The sequence below is a fragment of the Rhodamnia argentea genome, chromosome 6 (genome assembly GCF_020921035.1).
Source record: "Rhodamnia argentea isolate NSW1041297 chromosome 6, ASM2092103v1, whole genome shotgun sequence".
NCBI lineage: Eukaryota > Viridiplantae > Streptophyta > Magnoliopsida > Myrtales > Myrtaceae > Rhodamnia > Rhodamnia argentea.
Genome location: NC_063155.1, coordinates 24,452,060 through 24,461,652, shown reverse-complemented (window position 1 = coordinate 24,461,652; position 9,593 = coordinate 24,452,060). Strand labels below are relative to the sequence as shown.

The 9,593-nt window shown below is 38.9% G+C and overlaps 1 protein-coding gene across 1 annotated transcript; it reads left to right on the top strand.

Moving 5' to 3' along the window:
• Window positions 1-4,677: 4,677 nt before the first annotated feature.
• On the top strand, window positions 4,678-9,092 carry LOC115749427 (probable arabinosyltransferase ARAD1). Its single transcript, XM_030686240.2, has 4 exons — window positions 4,678-5,287; window positions 6,461-6,757; window positions 6,859-6,954; window positions 8,197-9,092. Exons 1-4 carry the CDS (start codon window positions 4,796-4,798, stop codon window positions 8,620-8,622), a joined length of 1,311 nt encoding a protein of 436 aa, XP_030542100.1. The 5' UTR covers window positions 4,678-4,795; the 3' UTR covers window positions 8,623-9,092.
• Window positions 9,093-9,593: the final 501 nt, after the last annotated feature.

Sequence of the window (9,593 nt, the reverse complement as noted above, 5' to 3'; positions counted from 1 at the left end):
GGGTCGGTCGAGGTTTCTGGTGATATATGCTGGGGGATCTGTCCGGAAAGAGTTCGCGGGTGGGCTGCCACGTGACGTCGTTCCGCATCTACCCCGTGTCGTTTTTCTTTTTTAACATTATTTATTCTGAAAATACTCACTCATATTTCTTACCATAATTAATTAATAAAAAATTATTTTTATTTTCTATAGCGATTTATATCTAAATATTTTCGTGATTAATAAAAATATTTTTTATTTCATTTACTTTTTAAGCGACATAAGTTAGTATTTACAAAAAATATTGTTTTTCACGAAATAAACAAAACTTTAAAAGTTGATTGATGAGTGATTAAGCGTTTAATTTGAATATTAACACGCGATGCATGTGTGAAACTTGCCAATAATTTTATCAAGATAAAGTAAGCGAAAAAAACTATTCAACTTAATAGTGGCATAACAAAAAATAGTTGTATTTGAAACTTTGGGAGAAGAAATATAGGTTTTTGTATAACTAGAAAAACAAAATTATGTCATCTGAACTCGTAGTATATGAATACAAAAACAGAGCATAGTGCGATTTGAGAGAAATACGAATAGGAATGTGAAAATTTTGATTAGCTTTTGTTAGCAAAATGCCATTCATATTTTTTATATATTGATTGCGATAATGAACTCGAGATGGTCCGTATGTTATAGAGGGATTTTGAGTAACTTTTGAAATTTAGGAAAGGCTATGTAACAAAATAATTGGTAAAATGATTTGAGAGGAAATGGCCCTTCTAAAAGTAGATTTTGTTTGTTTCAATTTTGATTTTTTGTTAGGTTATGGTTGTCCTAAAACAGACATGCATTTAGTGCTGCCTATATGCAGCGCTAAATTTACTAAGGTCAAAATCGGGATGGAAAAGTTCCTCTACTCACAACGTGGAACCCTTTCTTGTTTCTGTTAATAGTACCGTAGATTGGACATAAGCAATTCCTTAAACTACTTCGCCTGAACTTTGGGACGTTAAATTCGAGGGTATTCCCCGAGATGAGGGGAAGAAAAATAATCTCTCAACTTATAGGCATCTAATAGGAGAAATTAAACCCTAATCGGTTTCAAACCGGCAACTGCTGGATAAGTAGGTATAGTAGCCTCTCAAGCCTTGAATCATAGACGGAAGCTTCAACATTTTTGTTGGGTTCACCTGTGCTTCACACAATGTCATTTAACCGACTTGTCGGCCTAGTACCCCGATTAAAATTGGGATAGAAAAGTTCCTCTACTTAAAACTTGGAACCCTTTTTTTGTTTCTGTTGATAGTACTATAGATTACAAATTCTACTGAGAGTAAACTTGAAAATCGCACCTACCATTCTGTAGATAGAGCCTTGCATTGTCTGATATACGTCAACAAAATGACTTGCATGTATCCACGTTTCAATGAAGTTGACTATTACATTGTACATCAGCATGCAAACTTTATTTTTATTACGGAAACTATCATATCCTCAAATATCTTATGAGAAGATTTGATCCTAGCTTGGAGTACTGAAGATTGTTTATACTCCTGAGCAATTCATACCAAGCATGGCATGTCATCCTCCTGGTGATTATCAGAAACAAGTTTTGTGATCATGGAGTGAATACAATGCGTTGCGATCCCAAATGGACCAAATCAGTAAAAAAAACTGCAACCTAACATATTTCCGAATATAAATCTTTAATAGATCTTATATATATATACACATAATGATTTAAAACAGTTTTCTCCCGAATATAAAATTTTCACTATTCGATCGTCCATAAAAAATATTTAGCAATAAAAATATTTTTATTAGTTAATTATTTTGAGCAATGCGAGCAATTATTTTTTAAATATGTTTTGTTTTTTTGTCGAAATAAAAGGATGTTTAAAATTTCAGAATTCTTCTCGTGGGAAATGGGTCTCCTCGTCTACAACGTGGAAATTTATGTGGGGACGATTCGTGCGAGATGAAGTTGATGGGACGTAGGTTTCGAGATGTTGTGTCGATTGACGTTTATGGCTCGAGAGGTTTTGGGCTAATCGCCGCGCCACTTCTGGCCCCCCCACTTCTCCCCCGATGGGAATAAGAACCAAGTTCTAGCAAATCCGCCCGAAGATAAGCAAATAAACAAAACGGTATTGCTGTTGCTAGTGCCGGCCCCACTCCCAGACACTGCTAAAAGAAAACGAAAGAACAAGTTTAGGAGATCACCTTTTTATATTCCTCTAGAAAATTTTGAATTATAATCTCAAGATCTTCGATAAACATTTGAGGATCTGAAGAGATACATGTGTGACTTTTTTATGGTCGGACCCTATTTTTCAAAAGAGAATTTGGAATGGACCTGAATTTAGTCTCAAATAAGGGATCAAGCTCGCCGATCGACTTGTGCATACAACTCGTATACTTATTTTAAAGGCTAGAGCAGGAGCAATATTGTCTGAATTTTTTGCTTTGACTTGATATGAGTAAGCGACGGATCAAAGCTAGTTCTCCGAGAAAGAGCTATGCGATTTAAACTCGAAAAACGAGTCATAGTCCACTAACGACAAAATAATCATTATAGCGATGTATGTGAAAATGCAGTTGAGTAAATAACTTGAAGGTAACAAATTTGTAATGTTCTAGTTGTCGGAACAAGCAAGCAATTTGCACGTGCGCACCGGCCTACCGGTGTGGACCCTTATCCGAAGTTAAGTCGATACTTCAAGTCTTTTTTTTTTTTTTTTTTTGAAAAAATAGCCCCTCTTCATAATTTGGTTTGAAAATTTCCCCTTTTTCAGCAATAGTAAAATTAATCGAAAGACTTCTCGTCAGTTGAGGCTCGTGCTACTAAATTACTAATCACGTGGGGGAAACGACATACCTAATTATGTTGAAATACAGTTTTCCTCCGTGGAGGACGGCAATCACATGAAAAATGAATTTTTTTAAGTATGATAAGTCGGCCATCACGATGACAAATTTGCTTAGGATATTAACTTAGTATAGCGATGCTTACTTGTTTTATACGAAGACTTGTTTGCCACGTGAAAAAAAGGGAAAATTGCCAAAAAAACCTTAAACCTTTCTCATTTTTGTCAATATAGTCTTAAACCTTTTTAAATTTGCTAATTCAGTTTTATTGATCGAAAATTGCTGACGTGGACGTCGGCTGTCCGACGTGGCACCGCCGACGCCGATGTGGATAATTTTAAATAATTATAAATAATTTTTTTTTATTTTTAATCTTTTTTCTTTCTCGGTTAGGAAGCCGGTGGCCCCCGGGCCCTTGGGTAAAGGCCAGTGGGGCCATCAGCCTCTGAATCCCGAAAGAAAAAAAAAGGAAAAAAATAAAAAACAATTCTAATTTTTTTTATATACATTTTTAACATATTATTAAAAATTGTCAACGTCAGCACTGGCAACATCACAAGACGACCAACGTTCATATAAGCGATTTTCAGCTAATAGAACCGAATTGGCAAAAGATAAAAATGCTTAGGATCGAATCAGCAAACTCAAAAAATTTAGAACTGAGTTGGCAAAAAATGCGAACGGTCTACGACTTTTTTGGGACATTTTCCTAGGAAAAATCATTTCTTGTTGTTACATGGATGTACCGTTTATATCAATCACAAGAGATAATAGGGAAAACTCTGTCCACCTCGACAGATCGTGAATTCGTTGAATAAAAAGTTCTTACATATTTCGTGCTTGGAGAGAAATAAAAGTGGAAATTTGGATATCACGGGGAATAAAATTCCTCAAAATACGTGGAATTGGATTACCTAGATATAATTCGTTCGCATCGATATTCAACCTCCATATGTTTATAAGAGGTTATTAGTGCATCATAAATCATAAAACTTACAGAAAAGTGAAATGGAGCTTAAAATCTTAAAAAAAAATCCAATCAAATCATAAAAGTTATCAAATTGATATAATCAAGTCATTCTATTAACTTATTTCAAATTGGCAAACAAAATAGTGATACGACTTTTTCTTATACTTTCTCGAGACACATTACCTTTTATGACGTGCTAATAGGAAATGTTGACGTGATTGGATTTTCGCTACTTATCCCTTTTATTGACACAAAAATCAAAACCCAAGTCCACCTCCGGTAGTCACCACTAGTCGCCCGCCGTCTCTGTCCCTGATTCACCGCTGGGAATCATTGAGAAGTTCTTTCCAATAAGGTTAAGGAATTTTGTCATCCAAACAACGGAAGGGAATCTTCTCCGAGTTACTTAAAATGGGCAGGATTCCTTGTTCGTGACATCAAACGAATGTTTCCCTTGGTAATGGACCATCCGTTTTAAGCTTTCCATCCAAATCCATTGATATCGAGAGAGAGAGAGAGAGAGTGAAGAGAATGGAAGCAACTTTATTTTCATCTTTTTTAGAGATCCTTTTTTATATACCCTAGTAAAGTGGATACGATTCGTGTGATCGTGCCTCGTACGAATTGTGATACAATGTCACAAAATCAATTATGGATCGCACCTCGTGAAATTTTATATTAGCATCAAGAAATTGACCACAGTAAACGGGCAATTTCGTTGATGCTACCTTGGGTTTCATTTTAGGAATTAGTGTAATTACTAAATTCAGATCATTCGCAGAGATTCGGCTTTACTTCGATCGCAATTAATTACGAGAAAATTGCTTGAATCACACTTTGCTTAATAGACAGCCAACCAATATACTCTCTCTCTCTCTCTCTCCAACCTAGCTGCCAAATCTGCAGAGAGACGCAGAGCCAGAGGGAGAGAGAGATAGCATCTCGACGAGTTCGCGACGAGTGGATCTTGGCAAAATGTATGGCAAATCCATCGGTCTCTCTCTCGGTCTGGGCTTCCTCCTCCTCCTGATCACGTACGCTATCATCATCGGCTCCGTCGACGTCCGATCCTATTTCTTCCCTCTGCTGCAATCTCCTCCGGGCGCGGCCTCGCTCCGGGCGAAGGCGGACTCGCCCCCCCTCCGGGTCTACATGTACGATCTCCCCCGGAGGTTCCACGTGGGCATGTTACACCGCCACAGCACCGACGAATCGCCGGTGACCGCGGGGAACTTCCCCCCGTGGCCGCGCAACACCGGATTGAAGAAGCAGCACAGCGTGGAGTACTGGATGATGGCCTCGCTCGTCTACGACGGCGGCGGCGGGAGCGGCGGGAGGGAGGCGGTTAGAGTCTTGGATCCGGAATCGGCTGACGTTTTCTTTGTGCCGTTCTTCTCTTCGTTGAGCTTCAACACGCACGGCCATAACATGACGGATCCGGAGACCGAGATTGATCGCAAGCTGCAGGTAATTGAGTAGGTTTTATATCTTTCCTGCAGAAATAAATCATATCTGCTTTCTTGTCGTTCGTTGATATTCTGCTCCCAAGAATTAATCTAAGAACCGACAATATGTTTTGGAGAGGGAGAGAGCGTCGGTCTACTATGGCTCGCGGTCATCTGTCTCTTGGATTAGCAGTATTTTTTAGGCACATTGTGTCGATGTTACTCTCTTTGAACTTATCAAGTGCTTATTTATCGCACTGTGTTGGCATCTACTACGGTGCTTATGTTGTATTGCATCCTCTTGCTCTCTGCCTGTTTCTTTTTTAGCACTTGTCAACACCTAAAACTAGTATTCGTGAAGTTGGGATATCCAATTGCTTTCACTTTCCACAAAAGAAAGAACTGGCCCTTATTCGACAAAAGAAAGAACTGGCCCTTATTTTGGAAATGTTTGCTGTGAGATAATTTCTCATGAAAGCATTTCAAGATGAGATATTAACCTGTTAAAAGTTGGATGCTTTGAGAAAGCTTTTGAGAAAGCTTTTGAAGTGTATATGTATGGCAGGCTCTGATCTAGTGAACCGGGGAACTTCTGTTTCTTTGCCCCCATTAACATTATCTCCTTGCACGTGACTTCTGGCTATCACCTATAGGATAGTCAGATTCGGGGATGAACTGTAAATATAGGGACCCTTCAGGTTCCAACGAGGAAATCTTTTGAATCCTGACAAGATGTTGAGGTCCATATGAATTTTCCTTTTTCAAGTGTTCACTTGTTTAGTTTAAACAATTCAATTTGTTGTCAAGTTACTTTTTGGTATTAGAACGGAGTGTTTAGTGGTGGTTTTATTTAGAGGCTGGAGTGATTTTGGAGTCAATCCTATTGTTTTGACACTCTCTTTGACATGGAGGATGAATTCCAGTCCGTTGGTTTCCTTTGATTATATTATGATTGGTTTCAAGACATCTTCATCGAGCCTTTACTACCATAGTGAGACAAATCAGTTATTTTTTTTCAAGCCTCTGTTAAACCGTCATGTGGGATCGTCCTTTATAGCTTATTAATTTACGTCACACTATAAGTCCTCTATAAATGGGACTTAATGATCCCTTCAAAAGGTAATTTCTGATGTGCTTTTTCTTTGTGAACAGCTGTATCCTTGTTACAGTTGAATATGGGTTCTTCTGATTTCAGATTGACCTTATGGAGTTCTTGCGGCAATCCAAATATTGGCAGAGATCTGGAGGCAGAGACCATGTAATTCCTATGACACACCCAAATGCTTTCAGATTTCTTCGGGAACAGGTGAACGCATCTATTCTTATTGTTGCAGATTTTGGTCGCTTCTCTAAAACCATGTCAAATTTGAACAAAGATGTGGTGGCTCCATATGTACATGTTGTGGAGTCATTTCTAGATGATGATACTGTTGACCCGTACGGGTTGCGCCCCCTGCTTCTATTCTTCCGTGGGAGGACAGTCAGGAAAGATGTAAGCCAGCCTGGCCCTGCTGTGTGATTTATCTTTGAAAATTGAAATCTGAGTAGTATTTGACACCATATTTTTCAATCACTATGCCTATTACCATGCAGGAGGGGATTGTTCGTGCTAAATTGGCAAAAATATTAGCCGGTTATGATGACGTTCATTACGAGCGCAGTATTGCAACTGTTGAAAGCATTAAAATGGTAGGTAGAGTTGCCATTTTCTCAATTATTCAGCCTATATTGTTAGTAAGATCTCATATATAGCATATGGAGTGATTTGGACGTTCATATACAGTTACAGCAAAACTTTTAACTGGTTGTGATGACGGTCATATGGATCACTTTATTTTCGTGGTTCTTTAGAGCCATTTTTAAGAATCTCGTGTCTGGGGTCAAGGATTATGCACATTTGCTAAATAAGTTTCAGGGAAAAATACTAGTAACAATCCAGTTTGCATTGCATTGAGTGTGCAACTTTTTACCTTTATTTCTTTGATAATAAAGTTCCAAGAGTATGCTCTTGCTTTTTTATGTTTAGTTGATTCCTTTTATACCCTTGCAAGCTCAATACCTGCCCAGGGATTTGATTGTTGTAAAAGTGAAGTAGAATTTCATATAAATCGTGTCCACCAATGCCTTCAAAGTTTATAGCAATAGAAGGCTTTTAAAATGCTACAAATGAATTTCTTTAGCCTTTTTTGTTGTAGAAATTCCTGGTACGTTTGCTTATGGTTGCTCAGTGTTAGATTCTGAAGTTGAGATTAGCAGGACTAAAAGTCCTGTTTGAACAATCTTTCGAAATGGAAGACCTGCGGAGAACTTATAAGTAAATGCAAGCGTGATTGAAGAATCTAATTTGTGATACTTGTTTTGGTCATTGAGTGGCGCTGCTTGGCAGCAGGGAAGAAAGAAAATTAATGTAAAGTAGCACGTTACCTGGTTAGTTGTTTTTAACTTTATCTAGAAGTATAGAAGTCTGAAAAGTCCTGTCAGAAGTATACCTTATTTCATATCAAACATAAGAATTTAGTATGAGATATGCTTACCAATTAGTGGATTACAGATGTCTCCTTGAGAATATAATTTCTAATTGTATTGTCATGTAAATTTTTAAAGCATAGAAAGCTAAGGTGATTCATGTTGTCTGATTCTGTTTTGAGTGTCATCTATGACCCAAAGGTGGGAGTATATGAATTATAACAATGTGCTAGTTTGCATTTGGCTGCAGCTCTGAATTGCCTGGTTGTAATATGTGCTAGCTTGCATTTGGCTGCAGCTCTGAATTGCCTGGTTGTAATTGATGCTTTGACTACAATTACAAAGTACTCAGACCAGCGGAAAGCTCTTTATTTGTACAGTGGAGATCCACTGACATCTGCTAGCAGCAATGATGCTCATAATGGACAATGCTTATTCTTTAACTTTTCTCTCGTTTTTATCCAGTCCACTCAAGGAATGCGTTCGTCGAAGTTCTGTCTGCATCCAGCTGGAGATACTCCATCATCATGCCGGCTTTTTGATGCCATTGTCAGCCACTGTGTTCCTGTCATCGTTAGTGATCAGATTGAGCTCCCATATGAGGATGAAATTGACTATTCCCAGTTCTCGATTTTCTTCTCAGTTGAGGAGGCACTTACACCGGGTTACATGGTTGCTCAACTGCGTCTGTTCCCAAAAGAGAGATGGATAGAAATGTGGAAGCAGCTTAGAACAATTTCCCATCACTATGAATTCCATTACCCCCCGCAGAAGGAAGATGCTGTGGACATGCTATGGAGAGAGATCAAGCACAAACTTCCCCGGGTCAAACTTGCTGTACATAGAAACCGGAGGTTAAAAATTCCAGACTGGTGGGGGCAAAGGAGATGACGGGGAGGAGCTTGCTGTTAAGATACTGTACATCTACGTTCTCTATCATTGTAGCAGCGCCCTTACAAGAATCTACAAGATGCAGAGATTTTGCCAACCACAATCAGCGGCCTTTTATACTGATCAGTGATCTGTTAATTGGATCTTGTTTTGTTCCCTTTACTTCCCAATCTCATAGTCTTTCACTGAGATTTTTGTAGCAACTTCTGCTTGTTGATGTCTAGCAAATACTGTGGAGTCTATGCATGTACAGTGTCTCTCGGGATTGGCCTTTTATGTTTTTAGCTCTATGCATCTTTAGCTGCAGAGGATGTGCAAGTGTAATTGGGATTTGTATCATTCTGCAGAAGAAACAATTGCCCATTCTTTTGTTCATTGCAAATACGTCAAGTTGTTGCACCTGTGTGTGATCAACTGAAGGACTCTGGTATTGTACCCGAGATTTCCCAGATTGAACTCGAGTGATCTGTAATCTCCAGCATCAGCCATGAGTCGTGTGGGTTATGTTTCTAGAGCCAATGTTTCCCTGTCTTGGTACCGCAATTTGCTAGGGCTCTGTACTTCATAACCTGAGACCCTATCGAATGCGGTGATCAGAGATCGTCTCAACTGCGAAAAATTTGCGTTGACTCATCATCAGCACACAATCCTTGGGCAGCACATTCACCCTTTGAACTCGGAGTAGATGTTTTACGGGAACAAAGAGAGGTGTGCCATATGCCCTGTTTTCTTTTTCGATTAGGAGTCTCACTCCTGAATCAGCGAAATAATTGGAACCCAAGGAGACCCATGAAGTTAACTCAAACCTGATAGGGCACACAAAACACAAGCCCAAACTCTAAAACCTCCGAACGATCTACCCCATAAATATACTATCCATGTCCAAATTTTGGGATGTGGGCCCGTATTCCACTGGATCCACATTGCCGCCAGGGTCAAGTCAAAGAGGAAGATGCGCCAATCAACGTACT

Excerpts from the sequence above, each read along its gene's own strand:
- LOC115749427 (XM_030686240.2), top strand. The coding sequence starts at position 4,796 with ATGTATGGCAAATCCATCGGTCTCTCTCTCGGTCTGGGCTTCCTCCTC. Across the intron at positions 5,288-6,460 it reads AGATTGATCGCAAGCTGCAG|ATTGACCTTATGGAGTTCTT; the intron begins GTAATTGAGTAG and ends TTCTGATTTCAG. Across the intron at positions 6,955-8,196 it reads CTGTTGAAAGCATTAAAATG|TCCACTCAAGGAATGCGTTC; the intron begins GTAGGTAGAGTT and ends GTTTTTATCCAG.